The sequence below is a fragment of the Macaca fascicularis genome, chromosome 5 (assembly GCF_037993035.2).
Source record: "Macaca fascicularis isolate 582-1 chromosome 5, T2T-MFA8v1.1".
In the NCBI taxonomy this organism is placed as follows: Eukaryota; Metazoa; Chordata; class Mammalia; order Primates; family Cercopithecidae; genus Macaca; species Macaca fascicularis.
In genome coordinates, this window is record NC_088379.1 from 7221227 (window position 1) to 7241180 (window position 19954).

Sequence of the window (19954 nt, forward strand, 5' to 3'; positions counted from 1 at the left end):
CACGGTAGTGGGAGGGCATGGTGATGGTTGCAGACATACTTGGTGTAGTTTTAGATCTTTAATCCTTCAAGAATGCTGCAAAATTTTATATGATTTGAAAGTATGTCCTGAATACAGTAAGGTTGAGAACCATTGCCCTAGAGAGCTGTAATGACCAAATCATAGCTTTGCTCTGAGAAGAAACAACTCTGAGTTGGTGTTGGTAGTTTGGGAAGTGGAGTGGGATCTTGGATGCTTCATAGAGAAGTTGGTCTAGAAAACAAGAGCAAGCAGCTAAAAGGAAGAAAGCAACGTTTGTGGCTATATGAGGTTGCAGTTCCTCACTCCTTCGCTGGGCCTGTGTTCCAGGCATCCAGAGCATTCTCCTTGACCTGGCACACCATGTGTGGCCCTCTGCCTTTGTATCAGCTGTGCCCATTATCCATAGAGGATCCCTCCTCCTGGGCTGGGGGTGGCGAGCACTTTGATTCCAGTAACTTTGGCTTGTTGCTCACGTCTATCTGCTCCACTTGACCATGGATACTTGGAAGACTGGGAAATTGTCTGATTCTCCTCAGGAGCCCCTCAGGAAGACTGGGGATTCACAGTGGGGATGCCACACTGTGTGAGTGAGTGAATGGGGCCAAGATTGTGGCCTTCCTTGCTGAATGAGGTTTCAGCCACAACTGCGTTTAGTCTTCCTTAACAAGGCCCTATCTGTGGATTTAACATGAAGGTAGTTACTATGCAGAAGGAGAAGAAGGTGGCATGAGGAGTTTGGAGCTCAAAGAGAAAAGGTGTGGGGGCCTCTGAAGTGGTGCTTCGACAATGGGGAGAGGGCAGATCTGGTTTAGTAATGGGCTTCACTGCATTTCACATGGAATAGGAAGCTTTTGCAAAAGGCACTTTTTACACACAAGCGGGATCATCACATTGCACATCTTCGCCTCTCCCCAGGGCCTTGACTGAATAATGACCTGGTGTTGGAACTTGGCGTCAATTCCATGGGAAGACTCATTGGATCTGATGTAGAATTGCATACGGCAAAAAGGTGGCTATTTGAGGAAATTTTGAATCTGCCCCCAAATTATGTTGCCATGTATTTTTTAATCATACCATATCCATAAACCCTTAGGGCTTAAGGTCTAATAACATCTCAGCAAATGTTTGATTTCTATAACCTCAAGGTTGAATGAAACTTCTAAATTATGTAAAATTTTGTGTTGTACAATTAAGGAGGAAGAAAAATTGTCTGTCTATTGCTTCTCCCTTGCCCCCACCATTCTCCCCTCAGTGCAGAAATTATGAATATGCTCTCTTTGCATACCTCCAATGACAGGGAGATTACCACTTTACATGGCAACCTGCTTTACTCTTGTACAGCTCTGTTGTTGGAAAGCTCTTCTTTATGTAGAGTGGGATTCTGCCTCGTGCCCTACTTTTGTTCTCAGAATCTTCCCAAATTTCTTCTTCCACACTGCTATTCCTAGAGGCACTGGAAGATGTTTTCTCCATTACTTAGGACCTTCTCTTTTCCAACACCACTCCAGTTCTTTATTCCTCCTCTAGCATGATTTCTGCATGCGGTGTTAGGTTTTCCTTTACCTTCTTTCATTTTCCTTTCCTTTGATCTCATTTCTTTTTTGCTATATTTTATTTCTGAATGTGCAGAATAAAAAGCAATCCAAATAAAACTTTAATTACTGGGGACCTCTTAAACTAGTTTAAAGGCTTTCTAAGGCCATCAACTCCTCTGGGATGCTGATAAAAGCAATCAAAGCTTTTTCCTGAGTCCTCAAATGCGTGAGCATTTGGCATAGAATGTTAGAGCATTTGGCATAGATTGTTAGACTTCATAGGCCAGTGTTCAGTGTATTGGGTGCTTTTACATATTATTTCAAGTAATCTTGTGAGGTAGGTATTTTGATGGGTTCCATTTATAGATGAGGAAACTGAAGCCAACAGAGATTAAGTATCTTGCCAAAGATCACCCTGCTAAGAAGCTATGTGGGAATAAGCTGCCGTATCCGATGCCAAGGATTTCAGTCTCATGGAGGAAATAAGATACATTAAAATGAGCTGGAAAATGAGTGTCATGAACCAATGCTGACCAGAGATGCAAGCCTCATGTTGTGGGAACTCCAAAGAGTGACCTTGTGATCCTGGACTCAAGACACTGCACGTGACTAAGGAGTTGGAAAGCAATGAGCAGAGCAGATGTGGCCAGAGATCCATGCTTCAGGGAGGCCATAGACGAAGGTACAGGTTGTGAAGGTGCAGTTAGGGAGGCAGAGTGTGGTGTGCATAGATAGATGTGGTGGGGCGCGGCCAAGAGAGGGCAGGGCTCAGGCCAGGAAGAGCCTAGGAGGTGTGCTTTGTCCTACAGACGAGGACAAGCTGGTGAAGGATTTTGAGGAGAGGCGACGCATGGTTGGATTTGCATTTCAGAAAGGTCACTGCCTATCATATGGAGCGGACAAGATATGTGGCAGGGAGATGGGGCGAGGGCTTACTGGGGGCAAGTGCACACTGGGAGGTGAAAGTCAGCAGGTAGGTATTAGAACAGTTCCAGAGTAGATGCAACAAGATCTAAAAAAGAGTTAGGCTTGGGGTGGGACAGATTAGACAGAAACTGAAAATGGAACTGAGCATTTTAATGAGATCTGTTACCCCACATTGCAAGGATTAAAAAAAAAAATAAGGCACTGTGTGAAGTGCTATCCGTGGGTTAATTCATTTCACATTCAAAATTTTCCTCTGCATTTGTTGGAAACAGAAGCACAGAGAGGTGAACTAACCCATGTGACACAGTTTGGAGGTGTGGGGCCACATAAGAGCCTAGGTAGTCTGCCCTCTGCACCCATGTTGTTAGGTGCAGTCTGACCTCTGCATTCATGTCCAAACATCGCCTCTGTTAAACGAGCATGCAGTGAGAGAGTAAATATAAGTACCTGGCTCCCAGGAGGCATCGGCAAGGTTTATTAGGTGATGGGTCTCTGCATGTAATGTCTTTCCCCTAGAAAGCCTTTTGCAGTTTTCGGAAGCCTTTAATCTGCCTTAACAACTTTTGACCACATTCACAATAATTGTGTCAAGAGGGCAGGGGAGGTGCCAGGCCTGGAGTATGTACTTGATAAACACTGAACAGATAAGTGTAGTCTGTTGCTGCCTGTCCCTGTTTTACAGAGGGGGGAAATGAGGCTCAGATGCATCAGCTAGGTACACTGAAGAGAACACTGTACTAGTCTCACCACCGAGAGGTGGTGGGGTGGTCTCTGTATAGGTGCCAGGTGGAATTCGGTTCAAATCCTAGCTGCTGTACCATCTCTTGGCTGTGTGACCTTGAGCAAATTACTTCTGAGTTTCCTCACTTGTCATACTTATTCCCACTTTTAAGGTGATTTAAGAATTAAAAATGAAAACCCATGTAATGCAGAACTGATCCTTAATATGAGTTCAAGGAATGTGCACTTCTTAAGGCAAAGGAGTTCTATCCAGATTTCTTTCTATAGAGCAAGAAGCACAGACCAGAACACAGAGAAACGGGTCAAGTCACCGATCACACATGCAGCTAGCATCATCTTTCCCCATGCAGCATGCAGGCCCACTCTTGGGGTTGTGACAGAGGAGTGCTGTTTTAAAATCAGATATTCAGTCCATCAGGGAGTGCTCCCTGAAAGTCTGCTGGTACAATGGGACCTGAAATTGTGCGCTTATAACTGCAGTTGTCATAGAAACAGGCATAAGCTCGGGAAAAAAAAGTCCTGCAGTCCATGGGGACCACCTGTGTCTCCATTCATGAAGCGGGGAAAGCCACACTGTCCCCTATCCATGAGAGGGGGAACGAATGTGTGTTAATTAGATTCAGGCTTATACCAGTTGCCACTTCGTGGATTGCATGCCTGGATAGTGTGGCAAAGGGCCACTGGCTGACAGGCTGTCCCCGGAGGCAAAATCAAAGGCAAATGGATGGTTTCTGTGAATAAATATGAGTGTGTAGCTGAATGGGATGGCAGCATTTGCTGTTTCAGGGAGGCCAGAGCGGAGAGCTTGCTGAAGGAGAAGGCTCTGGTTATTCAAGGTAGGGACCAAGCCATGGAAGTTTGACGTATTTGAGCTGTAAAACCTCTCATGCAGCAAACCCTGTGACTCCCAACACAGAACCTTTCTGATGTATTAATTCGCTTTGATGCAATGATGCTACCTAACAAACATCCCCCTAGACCCTGTGCCTTACAGCAACAAATATTTATTTGTGGCATTGGGTTTGTGGGTGGTAGGTGCTTAGCAGGGCTCAGCTTGATTTGTCTTCAGTCTTCTGTTGGGGTCAGGTGTGCTCCTCATATCCTGTCATTTTGGGGCTGCCATTCCTTGGGTCCTGTGGTTTTCATGGCCGAGGAGTGGACTGTCAGGGAGAGCTGAACCCACCTGCCCCTTAAAGCTTGTGCTCGGACTGGTGCACCCCCAGCCAAAGCAGGTCACATGAGCAGCACACCCACTGTCAGCGGGGCAGAGGGCTGCACTGCACCCACTTTGGGTGAGGACTTGCCACAGAGGGTCTGTGTTGAAATTTTCTGGGGATGTTTGTTAATAATATAAATTCCTGGCTTGTAATCTAGATCTGGTGAATGAATATCTTGATAAAAGCCCCGAAGGGAATTTTTAGCAGGCAATTCCAGGGCATTTTGAGGACCAGCTGGGCCATGGTGTCATGCTGTCAGTTTTCGACAGGGGGTGGGGGGTGGCAGGGGGGTATGCCTACCGATCATCTTGAAGTTTTGAATTGCGAATGTCAGCCTCAATGTCATGAGTATGTGGTTTTAAAGGACTAAAAACTTTCAAAACCCACCTTGACATTTCCTTTGTTCTAAAAGAAAGCGATTCCCGCTGCATTCAATGCTTGGATAAGCACATTTCTACAAAATGGGCTCCCTTGATCTTTTTGAGGCTTATTTCCCTGCTTGCTCTTTGGAAAGAAAGGGTTTCCTCATCTTTCCAGAAGAGACTGGTCTTTTAGTTACCCTGAGCTTTCCTGCCCTTCCCACTGAGGAATCAGGCAACCTCATCTGAATTTGTGTGGCCTCTGAGACCCTATGTTGACACCCGCCTGTTCATGACTCCAATGACTGCCCTAGTGGAGCACGTGGGGGCCATGGGAGCTGCTTGCCCTCACCCCAACTTCCTGGGGTGGAAGAATTAAAGTATTGGAAGTAGTGTCAGGTCTTCATTTACCAACACTGAGAAGTACTTGAAGCCAGCTATGTCCATTTGGAAACATAAATCATGATTATTTTGACTCTGCAAGGCCAAAAGAAGAATTTTTGAAACAAGACTTTTTTAAGAAGCTGAGAAAGAAAAGCAGTAAGAAACTACAAGGTTGGATGTGGCAGGGGGCTGAGGGGTCTTCAGCGTCAGGGTTTGGAGAAAACTCAGTCTCTGTGCCCAGTGTCAATTCAGGACCGCGGACAGCACCAATCCCCACCTGTTCCTCACCTACCCACAGTACCTGGAACTTTCAGAAGACGGTGTCTCTGTATCTAATATTTATTTGGCTGGGATGTTTCCCTTCTCCTCTCCCAGTTTTTCCAGATTTCTGAACTCCTATTTATATTTTGGAACTCAGCTCAATTTTCCCCTCCTTGATGACAGAGCCACAGTCTTTTCTCTGTCACTGTAATAACAGCTTTGGTTCTCTGCTATTTTCCAGATAGCCAAGGTTGCTAAACCAGTGATTTTTGGATAAAGGTTGATTGGATAAGAATAGCATCCCATCTCTTTTTTTTTCTAAAATCTAGACCTTAATAGATTTTGTATGCCTTCTGACAGCCACCTTCATGGTGGAGATGACAGATTTATTCCCACTCTGCAGGAGGGAGAACAGAACCCGTGGAGGTTTAATGCCTCACTCAGGAATAGACAGTGATGCAGAAAATTCACTGTCATCCAGAACCTCCCCTCTGAGCTGAGGCTGACTGCGGTTGCTGCTGTTTGTTTTTTTGTTCTATGGATAAAAATGCCTGAAGCTTTAAAGGCTAGTTTTTGTAAGCAGAGCTCAACCTAATGCTTAATGTTTGTGAAAAGAACAAAAGTGTCCTGCCACTGTCAGCTCTGTCCTCCCAGTGGGGGCTGGATGGGAGATAACAGTAGGTTTGGAGAAGAATCCCTGTCTCCTGCCTGGCTGCTCCTCTGACTCATGAGCTATTTGGCAGTAGAAACACGGCTGCAGCCCAGCACGGTTTTGGTAGAGTCTTCATGAGGATGCCCTCCTGCATCATCTGTAGTGTGCAGGCTTTGCACTTGCCAGACTTCTCTCCCAGCCAGTGGGGTTAGGTTTTCAGGAATTTGAAAAGCAGAAAAGAGAGATTTACTATGTGTCCACCTATGCTTTTCTCCCTTTGTTTCTCTCTTCTCTCCTTTCTTTCCTCCTCCTTCCATCTTTCATTTCCTCTTTATCCTTTTTTTTAAATCTCATCTTCCTTTTCTCTCCTTTGCACTCCCTCTGTCTTTTCAAACTTTCTCTTTCTACTTTCTCCTTCCTTTGTCTCTTGTCTGTTGCCTCCCTCTTCCCCTCCTGCCCAGCAAACATCTGCTAAACACTGTGTAAGGTTCCTGGCTGGTTCCTGAGGATATAGAGATGAAATACTCAGAACTCCCCCGGCCATGAAGGGGTGTCCACCTCAATGAGAGATGGGCACATTGGGGGAGGGCTGTGCATTGGGAGAGGGCTGTGCATTATACTGGCGGTTAGATCATGGGGGTGGACCCCAAAGTCTCCATAGGGGAAGCCAATTACTCCAGATCCACTTCCTTTTGCATTCCTAACAGAGAATTTTGTAGTTTGCATTTTCTCCTTACATTTTATTATCTAGCACTTTTGTTCGTGCTTAAAACTTCCTGGAAAATATTTTAGTAGCTGTAGTAGCTGAATGATACCTCATTACTGGTGTGGTTATACCATTGTCATTAATTCTGGATCACGTCTTTGTGTGTCATTTTTTGACCCTGTTTTGGACATTTTCTGGAGGACAAATTCCCAGCACTAAATTTATGGGTCAAAGGACATGAACATTGTTAAGGCCTTTGATACCTGTTGCAAACTTGGCTGCCACATATTCTTACTGAGGAATCCCAGCTTTGAGGAGAAGATAAAGACGATTTCTCCCACTTCTCCCATTTCCACCCAGCGCTCATGCGATGTCTTGTCTTGGAAACGTTTCTATGTTCTGGTTCCTCCCTGATGAAAACCCCTCCATGACCTTCACCACGGAGCCCAGACTCCCCTGTACACACGGCACTGGGGTCCCTGAGATCTGGCTTCTGCAGTCGTTTCCACATTCCCCACTTTGAGGTCACCCTTCAGCCAAAGGAAACCACTTACAGACCCCCAGGCACGCACCAGGCTGCTTCTGACCTCTGTGTCTTTCCCCATGGAATATGGTCTGGATCTGTGTCCCCACCCAAATCTCGGGTTGAATTGTAGTGCACAGTATTGGAGGTGGGGTCTGGAGGGAGGTAATTGAATCGTTGGGGCGGATTTCCCCCTTTGGTGCTGTTCTCGTGATAGTGAGTGAGTTCTCAGAAGATCTTGTTATTTAAAAGTGTGGCACCTCCCCACTCTCTCTCTTCTTCCTGCTCGGCCATGTGAGGTACTCACATGCCTTCACCCACCCCCCACTTTGCCTTCCGCCATGATTGTAAGTTTCCTGAGGCCTCCCCAGAAGCCGAGCAGATGCCAGCACAGTGCTTCCTGTACAGCCTGCAGAACCATGAGCCAATTAAACCTCTTTTCTTTTCTTTATAAATTACCCAGTCTCAGGCATTTCTTTATGGCATTGTGAGGACGGACTGATACACCGTGTGCTTCTCTCTCTCGGGATCCCTTTTTGCCTTTGCTGTGTGGCTAATACCTACTCAGCCTCCAAGCTCAGAGGAAATGCTTTTCCCCTTAGCAGGGTTGATGTAGAGGCTGCCTCTGTGCTCTGTGGCCCTCTGCACTTCCCACACTGGGGGCAAAGGCCAGCTGTTGATTCAGCCTCCCTCACTGGCCTGAGCACCCCTTGAGGACACAAGCTGCATTTAAGTTGCTTACACCCATCCTTAAACAATGATTTATAGTGTGGAGTTCTAGCCACAGAAAAGGACAGAGAATGAACAATGAGCTGTTCACCTGCCAGACCTGGGCTGAGGAAGCACTTCAAATACACACCTAGGACGCAGAGCCCAGAGGAGCCTTTGGGAGGCCGAGGTGGGTGGATCACCTGAGGTTAGGAGTTTGAGACCAGCCTGGCCAATAATGGTGAAACCCTGTCTCTAATAAAAATGCAAAAATTAGTTGGGCTTGGTATCCCCATCTTATAGATGAGGAAACGGAGGCTTGGTAAATCACGTGGATAATAAGTGGAGTCAGGATCCAAACCCACCTCTGTCTTGAGTGTGGACGTTTTGCTTTTAAGCAGCACTGACACAAGAACATGATTTGCTTTAGGTCACTGCTGTCACCATGGAACGAACTGGCATCTCTGACATGCCCGAGCTAATCAATTCAGCTGTTAGACTTTGGCTGAGTTTTTCATGAAATGCTTTATTTCTTCAAGGTTTATGCATAATAACTTTTTTTGAGATGGAGTCTTGCTCTGTTGCCCAGGCTGGACTGCAGTGGCGCCATCTCAGCTCACTGCAACCTCCGCCTCCTGGGTTCAAGCAATTCTCCTGCCTCAGCCTCCTGAGTAGCTAGGATTACAGGTGCCCACCATCACGCCCGGCTAATTTTTGCATTTTTAGTAGAGACGGGGTTTCATCATGTTGGCCAGGCTGGTCTCAAACTCCTAACCTCAGGTGATCCACCCACCTCAGCCTCCCAAAGTGCTGGGATTATAGGTGTGAGCCACTGCATCCAGCCTAGTTTTTACATAATAATTTTTATGCAGAGCATACCATTTTTCACATCTGCTGTTTTCCCCTCACAGTAATCGTGTGAGAGGCAACAGACAGCACTGGTATTTTTTTTTGTAAGTGTGTGAATTTGGTATTATTAATTTTAAAAACATACATTATGTAACATTTACATTTTTTGGTATACAGTTCTGTGCACTCGTATTTCCTGCATGAGAAAGGCAGCCTTAGAAGGCAAGGCCCGTTGATCTTAGAACTTGTAGGGGGTATTCTAAGTTCTATCTTTTTACGAGGTGTCATGGATTCTAGAGTTTGAGAATGTTTAGACATGGGACAGAAGCGTGGCTTGGTGTCTGGAATGCTGGACAGGCCATTAGGAACCCTTGGCTCTAGGCTGCACCCTTACTAGTTGTGTGAACTTGGAGGTCACACCTGTCTGTGGAGCTCATTTCCATACGAGGTGGAATCAAGACCTAACATTCCGCACAGACCGTTCAATGCACATGGCCACAAAGTGCGTAACTCCTTCAAAGCCCGTTTCCCACAGTCTCTTCTGTGGGAAAGTATCTCTTCAGATTTTCCACACCACAAAGGGACCTGAGTTTGGAAAAGATATCAACTCAGTTCTCCTCTGGAATATCCATATCAAATATCAGCAGAGGCAAGGATCTGAAAAGTTCTGTCGTAAAGACATCATTGCTTCCGTTTAACCCACAGATTTCTTTTTTTTTTTTGGTGGGGGGGGGCGGAGTCTAACTCTGTCACCCAGGCTGGAGTGCAGTGGCGCGATCTCGGCTCACTGCAAACTCCGCCTCCCGGGTTCACGCCATTCTCCTGCCTCAGCCTCCCAAGTACCTGCGACTATAGGCGTGCGCCACCACGCCCAGCTAATTTTTTGTATTTTTAGTGGAGACAGGGTTTCACCATGTTAGCCAGGATGGTCTCGATCTCGATCTCCTGACCTTGTGATCCGCCTGCCTCAGCCTCCCAAAGTGCTGGGATTACAGGCGTGAGCCACCGCACCCAGCCTTAACCTAGAGATCTCTAAACTCACGGCACTGGGGAACCCCTGTCTGGGCCCGTACCTACTAAAGTCTCTCTGAGCTTGAGTTCTGAAGCACATGGCTTTGAAAATGCTTGTTTAAGAGGCAAAGGAACTACTAATTTTAAGAAAGAACATGACGAGGTTGAATCAGCACTTGGCTTCCTATGGGCTTTTTTTTTCGGAAGTAGACCAGCACCTGAGAGACACTAAGGGCTTGGAGCCCTGGGCGCCCCTGCTTGCAGTGTCTGGTGGTGGTAGTTGGGGAGGGAGTGGATTTGAACACGAGCTCCACCATGTGATTCTAGGAAGAGCATAGCAGGTTGGGCCGATCTTCTGGCACACAGTGCATTAAAATGCCACCTTTCAGACTGAGCCTGAAAAGCCCCCTATTAAATGTGACAAGGCAGACGGGTGCCTGCAGGGTGGCCGTGTTCCGGAAGCCATGCACCAGCTGCTGGTGACTTATGTTTCCTGTTCTGGAGCCGGGGAAACATGCACGCCAGCTTGTGGGTGCTTCCTGGATGTGCAGAGCCCGGGCCTCTTTTTCCCATTGGTCCTGGAATGCCGTCAAGAGGCTTGGTGAGTTTCCTCCCTGGGGATGCACACATCTCTTTTAGGGATACAGATAGGTTGTGGGGCCTAGGAGCAACTTACCTTGAAGCATCTTCCTCCAGAGACCCTCCTGCTGAAGAACAGGATGTGCCTTGTCACACTGCTTTTCCTCTACTCCCAGCTGTGACGTCTTTCTCTCCATCTTCACCCATTCATCTGTCAAGAATCAGTTCAGTCACCCAGACAGCCAGCCTGGCTGTGTCCAAGATGCCGGAGAGGCAGCAGTGAAGAAAACAAAGTCCGTTGCCTCCGTAGAGCTCACGGTATAGTAAAGACAAGTTTACTATGCAAACTCCAGGCAGTGCCGTCCCCACCAACACCCGTGTCATGCGTCCCCGGGGAGTTGTGTCCCGCACAGCCAATGGGGTAACATGCCAAAGCTGTGATTCCAGTGCAGCAAGTCACATTTTAGACAGACCTAGAAATACATAGTCTGCCAGATGTGCTGTAAGTACTATGAATACATAAAACGGATAAGGGATGTAGGGTCAGCTGGTGGGGTGGTGGCGTGTGTTGTCCCAAACAGGGCAAGTTGAGGGGACAGCACTCAGATAAGTAACATCAAGCAGGGCCCAAAGGAAGTAGGAGCAGGAAGACTGCCAGGATCCTGGGACTCGAGATGAACTGGGGTCTCGCTGCCCGTGGCTTTCACTCTGAGGGAAATATGATTCTGATGCAAGAAGCTTTGGGCAGCTAACTGCATGATGTGTTTCTGATTCCTTAGTTTGGGTTAAACTCTTCTTCTCTGGGCTTGCAGGGCATTGTGGCGGATGCTGTAAAACCATGGGACCTGGTCCAAGGGCACACTGAAGTGCCTTCTGTACACTTCCTCAGATGGCCTTGGCAAGATCAAGCTCTAGTTGCCCACAGTGCTAGCCAGGTCAATATGCACTCTATTGAACAGGATACCCTCCCTGCAGTCCCTGGAGCCACTTCCCAGATGCACCACTTGCCTCCAGGTTCTTGAGTGAGGCTCTGCTATCAGAGTACCACCTACTGTGGGTTGTTCTTGTCAGTTTACTTTTATTTTTTTTTTGAGACGGAGTCTTGCTCTGCGCTCGCTGGAGTGCAGTGGCACCATCTCGGCTTACTGCAAGCTCCACCTCCCGATGCAGTGAGCTATGATCATGCCACTTTACTCCAGCCTGGGTGATAGAGCAAGACTCTGTCTCGAAGAAAAGAAAAAAGAAAAGGAACACAAATTAACAAACATTAATAATAAAAAAGAGTGCTTAGTGTTTTCATGCGAAGAATGGGGCACTCCTTTTGGAAAGGAGTTTGGTCATCTTTATCAAGGGCTGTAAATAAGGTTTATGTCGTTTGCCTCAGTTGTTAAGCTTCTGAGAGCCTTGCCTAACAAATCATTCAAACTAAGGAAGGAGTTTTATGCACAAAAATGTTTTTTTGCAGCAATACATATCACTGTAAAAACCAGAAAATAACTTCAGTAACCAACAATGGGGGAATTATTAAACAATTTATTATGTATCCCTAAGATGGAATATTTTATGTTTATTTTAAAAATATAGTCATGAAGCGGGGGGGTCAGGCACAGTGGCTCACGCCTGTAATTAATCCCAGCACTTTGGGAGGCCAAGGCAGGCAGACCACGAGGTCGGGAGATCAAGACCATCCTGGCTAACACGATGAAACCCCGTCTCTACTAAAACTACAAAAAATTAGCCGGGCATGGTGGCGGGTCCCTGTAGTCCCAGCTACTCAGGAGGCTGAGGCAGGAGAATGGCATGAACCCAGGAGGTGGAGGTTCACGCCAAAGGCCCTGTTTCCAAGATCGCGCCACTGCACTCCAGCCTGGGCGACAGAGGGAGACTCTGTCTCAAAAAAAAGAAAAAAAAAGTATATGTATATATATACATAGTCATGAAGAATGTGCGGCAAGTTGGGATGTGATTATGGTAAAATGCAGGAAGGACAGAATTGTGTTCTTTTTGGTTCCCATAATATTCTGGTTTCTGACTTGCATATCATTCCCTCCGCCTGGAACACTCCATATGGTGAAGCTTTGTTTGTGTTTATGCATAAACATGTTTATGGCTGAGTTCCATTCTGGAATGGTATTGACAAGTAGAAGAGGGTTGAAAGCCTAGGTCTGTGCCCTTAGGATAGGCTGGGGGATTGAAAATGCCCTTTGGAGAACATCATCTGAATACATGAATATTTACATAGACATATTCATACAGTCCTGTTTGTGTGTGTGTGTGTTTATCCGCCTTCCTCTAATGACACATCCATTTATCTATCCATAGTCATACAGAGTGTAGATATAGGAAATATAAATAGACTGTTTTTTAGACTTATTTTCTGGGTCTACGCTTTCTCTGCCCAACCCCCCAGATAAGGTTGGCAGCGCCTTTGCTTGGCTTCCATGGCAGGTCACCACTCTTCTCCTCTTCAACCCCACATACCCTATGACTTGATAAACATCTGTCTCTCCATCTGTCAACCCCGGAAAGCAGATTCCAGCTCTATGCCTGGTCCCCTCTGGCACTCAGAGCATCAGTTGGTAGCTGATCGGTGCTTGGATGAGTGAGCGGATGTGTGCACTGTGGGGAAGAAAACAGAGGAAAAAGGGTGGGGAGACATCAGAATGTCAACCGGGAGTTATACGGGGAAAGTGGGGTTTTTAGTCTCTTCACTATCTTTTAAAATGTCTCTCAGTTGATCATTATCATATTTAATAATACCTTGATAACTCCCTGTTCTACAAATGACCCAGTTTCTTCAACAAATGAATGACATTCAAAAGGGAGGAGGGGCCAGTGCAGATGCTGACAGAGACTGCCGAGATGATGAGGCAGGTGTGCTATGGGGTCTGGTATGGCTCTTGATTCAAACCTTCCAACTACAAAAAGACATCCATGAGTCAATCAAGGAACATTGAACAGGGCCTGATTATTGACTGATAGGGAAGCTATTAAATTAATTGGGTTCGTTGGGATAATGGATTCTGGTTTTGTTTCTTTAAAAAGTCTTTACCCCTTTCCTGTTTAGAGAAAAAAAAAAGTGCATCTTGCTGCCCACACTCATTTCTCGGGGCAAACGGGAAGTGGGTTAGCAGTGAGAGAGATCTAGGAAAGTATTTCTGGGTGGAAAGATACAGTGCTTGGACTTTGTTTTAAAACATCTCAGCAAAAACAAAACAAAGTGAGAGGGGAGAAAGGTGAAAGGAGAACGGGAAGTGTTGGATAGAGAAGTATTGAAGCTGGTGATGGATCTGGGATGGGGGAAGTTAAATGCCTTTACTTTTGAAAATATTTGATAATTCTTTCATTCGAAATTAAAAAGAAAAAAATTTCTCCTGGCTTTTCTCCAAGGAACCTTAATACTTTGCCTTGCTTTGCAGAGTGACCGACTCCTCATCAAAGGTGGACGGATCATCAACGATGACCAGTCCCTTTATGCTGACGTCTACCTGGAGGATGGACTTATCAAGTGGGTTGATCAAAACGGACCTTTTAAGAAACCTGTGTCGCCAGGCTGCCTGGCCTTAGATGGAATGGAAGGCTGGCATTCTGCCCTGGAATGACAGGGCTGTGTGCCTGTGTTTCAGGGGTAGAGACCTCACGGAGGTTGGGGGAGGTGCACGCTGCGGGTGGACAAGGGGCTGGCATTTCTCAGGTGCCCTCCTGGGCTAGGCTCCCTGCCACACGGCTGAGGCAGCTCCTCTCATGCAATGCTCACACAAACGCTGCAAAATGCAGACATGTTTCCTGTTTTGTGGTTTTGGAGGCAGCAGGCCAATGAGTCTGGGTACCTGGCCCCATATGACGGGGTGAGTTAGGGTCAAGGCCCGGATTCCACCCTAAGACAACTGAATTCACAGCTCTTCCTTCCACCTACCCACAGTTTCTGGAATTGGGTTGAGGGGAGCAGGGAGGAAGGAGGAATGTGTGGCTTCCAAGCCCGGCCTTGGCACTTAAAGAAAAGATGGACGTTGGGGCTGGAGTTTCCTTTACTTTCTTCTCATTGGCTCCCTCCTCAGTCCTGCTTACGACAACCCAGGTGTCTTAGCCAGCTCTGGCTGCCGGAACAGAATGCCACAGGCTGGGTGGTTTAAATAGCTGCAGTTTATTTCTCACAGTTCTGGAGGCTGGAAGTCCCAGATCAAGTGGCCATCAGGGTTGGTTCTTCCTGAGGCCTCTGTCCTTGGCTTGCAGACACCACCTTCTGGCTGTCCTCGGGCTCTTTCTGTGTGTGTGCACACTCCTGGGGGCTCTTCTCCTAAGGACACCAGTCTTGTTGGATTCTGGCCCCACTCTTGTGGCCTCATTCAACCTTAATCACCTCCTTAAAGGCCCCGTCTCCAAAGGTAGTCCCATGGGGGTGGGCTGGGGCTTCAACATGAATTTTGGGAGACAAAATTCTGTCCATAACGCCAGGCAGGGGTCTGTAGGTGGCCTTCACTTTTCTTTTCTTTTTTTTTTTTGAGACAGAGTCTCACTCTGTTGCCCAGGCTGGAGTGCAGTGGTGCGATCTCAGCTCACTACATACAACCTCCGCCTCCCGGGTTCAATCGACTCCCCTGCCTCAGCCTCCTGAGTAGCTGGGACTACAGGCATGCACCACCATGCCCGGCTAATTTTTTGTATTTTAGTAGAGATGGGATTTCACCATGTTGGCCAAGATGGTCTCGATCTCCTGATCTCGTGATCCACCTGCCTCAGCCTCCCGAAGTGCTGGGATTACAGGTGTGAGCCACCGCGCCCGGCTGGCCTTAACATTTTACTGGTGGGTGAGGATCGGTACAGTTCTCCTTCTGGGAGTTGTGCCCTGGATTTGCTGGGTGCTCAGCCTCTTCCCTTGAAATCTGGAAGAGGAGAGAAGGACACTGTTTCAGGATCCAGCATGAGTGGTTGGCACAAGAAGGAAAGGCAGAGGGGAATTGGAGCTAGGGGAAGGCAGAAGGGGATTGATACCATTAACAGAATCATCCTGGGGCCCGTGTGGGCTTTGGGGATGATGATGCAGGAGGAGGAGGAGGAGGCTGGGGGAAAGGGGCTGTGGAGTATTGGGGGCATTGAAAGAGACTACATATGCAAATCACCCAGCGAAGAGGGGTACCCAGAACAGTTGAGCCCTCCCTGCCTCCCCCCAGCTCACCCCCCAGTTCTAGTCCTAAACTTTGACCATTTCAAGTCCAGCTCGGACCTCCCCTCCTCTGGCTTCATTCCTTGCTTACTCTTCTGGCCATAATGAAAACTTGGGACTCACAGGACTTGCAGGCTGCTGTCACCTCAGAGCCTTGCACCCATCAGTCCCCTGCCTGGAACACCTTTTCTCCCTGCCCCTCTGCCTTCCCCTCATCTCTTGTTTGTCCTTGTGGGCCCAGCTCATGCGACTCCTCCTCCAGGAAGCCTTCCTTGACCCCAAGATGGTGTGGGGTGCATCCCTCCGTCCCCAGAGCCCGTGAGCTGCTGTCTGTTGCAGCCCTCGTCACACTGCATTGCTCCTTGACCAGGGCCTTGCCTCGTGGCCCCCACCCTGGGGCCCAGCACCAGGCCTGCGGAGTAGGTCCTGGAGCGCCAATTCAGGGAAAGCATAAACAAATGAATGTTGGCCATCAGGTGGTGAGGGTGCTCCTGTCACATGCAGGGCACCTGGATCCCGAATGGTTAGGAAGGCAGATGGGGGGTGGGGAAGGGTGTCAGGATGCGTCAAAAAATGAGGTTTTCTAACTCAACCATGGCTTAGATATAGAGAAAGCAACTCCGAGGGAACACCCCTTTGTGTGGGGTTTTGGGCTTCTGAAGCCTGAAAGGTAAAATGACCCTTAGAATGATCTCGTGGGCTCCCCGCTCCCACACACCACCTGCTGCTTTGATCTGACCACATCCACGCCCGTCCTTCCCGGGCCAGGCCCCCTTATAGAGGGCCTGCAATCCCAGGGGGTATACAGATGGAGCAAGTGGCCATGGGTTGAGCTGCATTCATTAAGTGCCTGCTGTATGTATGAACATCAAGAATCCTAGGACTCCGGCTAACCTGGCTGTTGAGGAAATCTGCAGTTTCCCTAAATTCATTATCTGTCAGCCCCTCTTGGTCGTAAACCCCTTTTACTTGAATCCGTTGCTGAGAAGCTCTCTGAGTGTCAGCAGTTCTCCTCTGGCCTTGTGAAGCTGAGCGAGTGACAGTGACTGAGACCTCACACGGCCCTCGGGTGTTTATTCTGAATGTGCATCCTGCAGGTGGAGAAGGGTAGGTGTGGAAGAGCCAGGGACCAGCTGTGCTCACCCCAGGGACCACCTGGCACGCAGAGGCACAATTATTCTCCTCCACTTTAATTAAACCCCAAGAATCCTTTAATTTTGTGGCCATTTGCCAAGTTTTCTTAAGAACCGTTCAGCTGTCGTGATTCATTGGATTATGATTCATCGGGGTTTCCATTTAATTCACTTAGCCTTGGTGAATCAGGTGCCGGTGGTTGAGAGTTTCTTCTGCACTGTGGGGTGATGGTGTTGGGGGAGGGGCGTCTGTCTCATTCACTGAACTGAGCTTCCTCTCTCCTTTTTCCCTTTCAAGCACGTTGCTATTGAGCACCATTCAGTGAGTCCCGTTTAGTTTAAACCCAGTTCAGGGAGAATCTGGCTTCTATATACGGGAAGCAGGGCAACAGTAAAGCCCGCTGGTCAGAGCTCTGATCTTAGTCTTGAGTAGACCTGGGCTTAAATCCAGGCCCATCACTGACTTGCTGGGTGGCTTTGGATGAGTCACTACACCTCTCTGAGTTGTGTTGTCCTCTTTTGCAAAATGGGAATACCTCCTACCTCACAGGGCTGCTGGCGGGAGACCAGAGAGGGTTTGTTAAGAGGCTATGATTGTGCCTGGTAAGAAAGAGCCTCTGGCTGCAGAGATGGCACTCATTGTTGAACATTAAGCATCTTAGGACTGTGGCCAACCAGGCTGCTCAGGAAATGTGCTATTTCTTAAAAAAAAAAAAAAAAAAAAAAGAAAGAAAGAAAAGCCAGGCATGTTTGCTCAAACACTTTGGGAAGCCAAGGCAGGAGGACCCCTCGAGCTCAGGAGTTCCAGATCAGCCTGGGCAACATAGGGAGATCCCATCTCTACAAAAAATTAAAAAACAAAATTAGCTGGGCATGGTGGTATACACGCCCGTAGTTCCAGCTACTTGGGAGGTTGAGGCAGGAGGATCGCTTTGAGCCCAGCAAGTGAGGCTGCAGTGAGCCATGACGTGCACTACTCTACTCCAGCCTGACTGACAGAGATCCTGTCTCAAAAATAAATAAAAGAACCTCTCATCAGAGTACTTGTTGGCCCCCACAGCATGGTGACTCGGTCACAGGCTTGAATCAGACTGAGCTGTGATTCTGCTGACACTCATGCGTAGGTCCGTGCCCATGTGTAGACACACCATGTGCATGTCTACAGCCAGTGGCTCTTCTGACTGGACTGTGCCCAGGTCTTTGCCTGGGTTGGCATTTGGGGTGCTACCCTGTCCTCTGTTAGAGCTGGTTGTGAGCATTCAATGAGAGAAGCCGTGATGCGCTTAGAAGACGCTGTTCTCCTGTTGCTGTTCCTTTTAAGTTAAGGGCCAGGTGTCTTCCTGACCCCTTTCCCTTCAGCTGTTGGCAAGCCCACACGTTTGGAGAGGACGGCAGAAGGATTGGGGAAGACAGGATTTCCCTCAGTCAAGTTGGACATTCTGGGGATATTATAAGCAGTGGCAGTGGACATTCTGGGGATATTATAAGCAGTGGCAGTGGACATTCTGGGGATATTATAAGCAGTGGCAGTGGACATTCTGGGGATATTATAAGCAGTGGCAGTGGACATTCTGGGGGTAAGGGATTGGTTATAAGCAGCGGCGGTGGACATTTTGAAGGTAAGGGATTGGTTATTAAAAGCAGCAGCGGTGGTGATCCTGGTGGAGGTGGACATGTGTGGTAACATTTTCTGAGTGTCCACCTTGTCCCTGGCACTGTGCGGTCCTAGGCTTATTTCCTGGGTTAAGAGCACAGTGTGTGGCACCCACTTTTTCGGGGGAGCCCCAGCTGGGATCTGCTTGCTGGCCCAGGTTCTCCTGGGAGCCCAGGAGGGCAGGGGCTACTGTCTTGGTTGCCTGGCTGTGGGTTCTGTCTAGAACTGCACTTTTGGTCACTGAAGCAGCATCTTCCTGGGTCTTTACTACTGGCGTTTCATGTGACTTAGAAAATTAATATACTGCCCAATCTCAAGAGTTCACAACAATTGGATTTTTTTTTTTTTAAGTAAAAATCACTCACAGATCTCATGGTCTGAGCCAGACCTTGACCTTGGACGCTGCTGGGTCCTTTTCCTGGTTCTGGCTGAGCCTCTTCCCCCAGCGCCTTGATAGACCTCCTGACTCTGGTGCCAGCAAATAAAAACCAGAAGCCACCGTCATCAATAAGTCACCTACAGAGATCCCCGGGGGCCTGGTTTCTCTTTTCGTAGGCTCCTTTCCCTCCTTCCCCATTTGGAATTTACCCTCCTTCTGGAGGAAGTTTTCCGGCACCTGCTACATCGGAATAGATGTGACAGTCAGCGTGTGCATCATGCTGGTCTCACCTCTGTTGGACTGAGCTCTGCCACCCCCTCCACCTGGAAGCCTTAGATAACGGGCTGGATGAAAGAGCCCCTCCTCGTGTCCCCTGGCTCTCTCTGCTATACTGGACTCTAACAGTCTGCCCACCTGCCTTACCTCCTGTTAGACTGTGAGCCCCCTGAGGGCATGCGCCCTGCCTGAGTTATCTGTCTACCCAGGGCCTTGTGAAGGGCCTAACTCAGAAATGTTTATTTAACAGAACTGAAGCTGTGGGTTGACTGCCCATTCTACTTTTCCTTTAAGAACCAAGGCTGTCTCTATTGTTTGCCTCCAGACAAATAGGAGAGAACTTAATCGTTCCTGGTGGAGTGAAGACCATTGAAGCCAATGGGCGGATGGTTATTCCCGGAGGTATCGATGTCAACACGTACCTGCAGAAGCCCTCCCAGGGGATGACTGCCGCTGATGACTTCTTCCAAGGGACCAGGGCGGCCCTGGTGGGCGGGACCACGATGATCAGTGAGTGACACTGTCCCCTGCCTTAGGGACATAGACTGTGAGGTCCCCTCTTCATCACCAGCATCACAAGTGCTCAGTGTGTTCAAGGCTGTCTGCACAGGGTGCCACTGGATTTCATTCTCACTGCAGCCCTAGGACACAGGTCGCCGTTTTACAGAGCACACCATGTGTGCCACTGGGGCTACCCAAGATGGCTTAATAAACAACATGGTTTTATAGGCACCAATTTTAAAAAAATATTTTTAAAATATTGAAATACCATCTCATTGGTATAATTGCTTAGCATGAGACTGAAGTCACATTTAGATTTTTAGAAACAAAATTTGTTTAAAGAAAAGCATTAAGTGAAGAAGACATGGATTATA

The 19954-nt window shown here is 47.9% G+C and overlaps 1 protein-coding gene across 2 annotated transcripts in view; it reads left to right on the forward strand.

Annotated features, from left to right (window-relative positions):
- Positions 1-19954, forward strand: part of CRMP1 (collapsin response mediator protein 1) — a 71986-nt gene that overhangs the window by 11846 nt on the left and 40186 nt on the right. For both annotated transcript variants that reach the window (XM_045392117.2, XM_005554449.3), the window contains exons 2-3: positions 13893-13981; positions 19405-19589. In XM_045392117.2, the coding sequence (XP_045248052.1) occupies positions 13893-13981; positions 19405-19589 (274 nt within the window). The remainder of the gene's footprint in view (positions 1-13892; positions 13982-19404; positions 19590-19954) is intronic.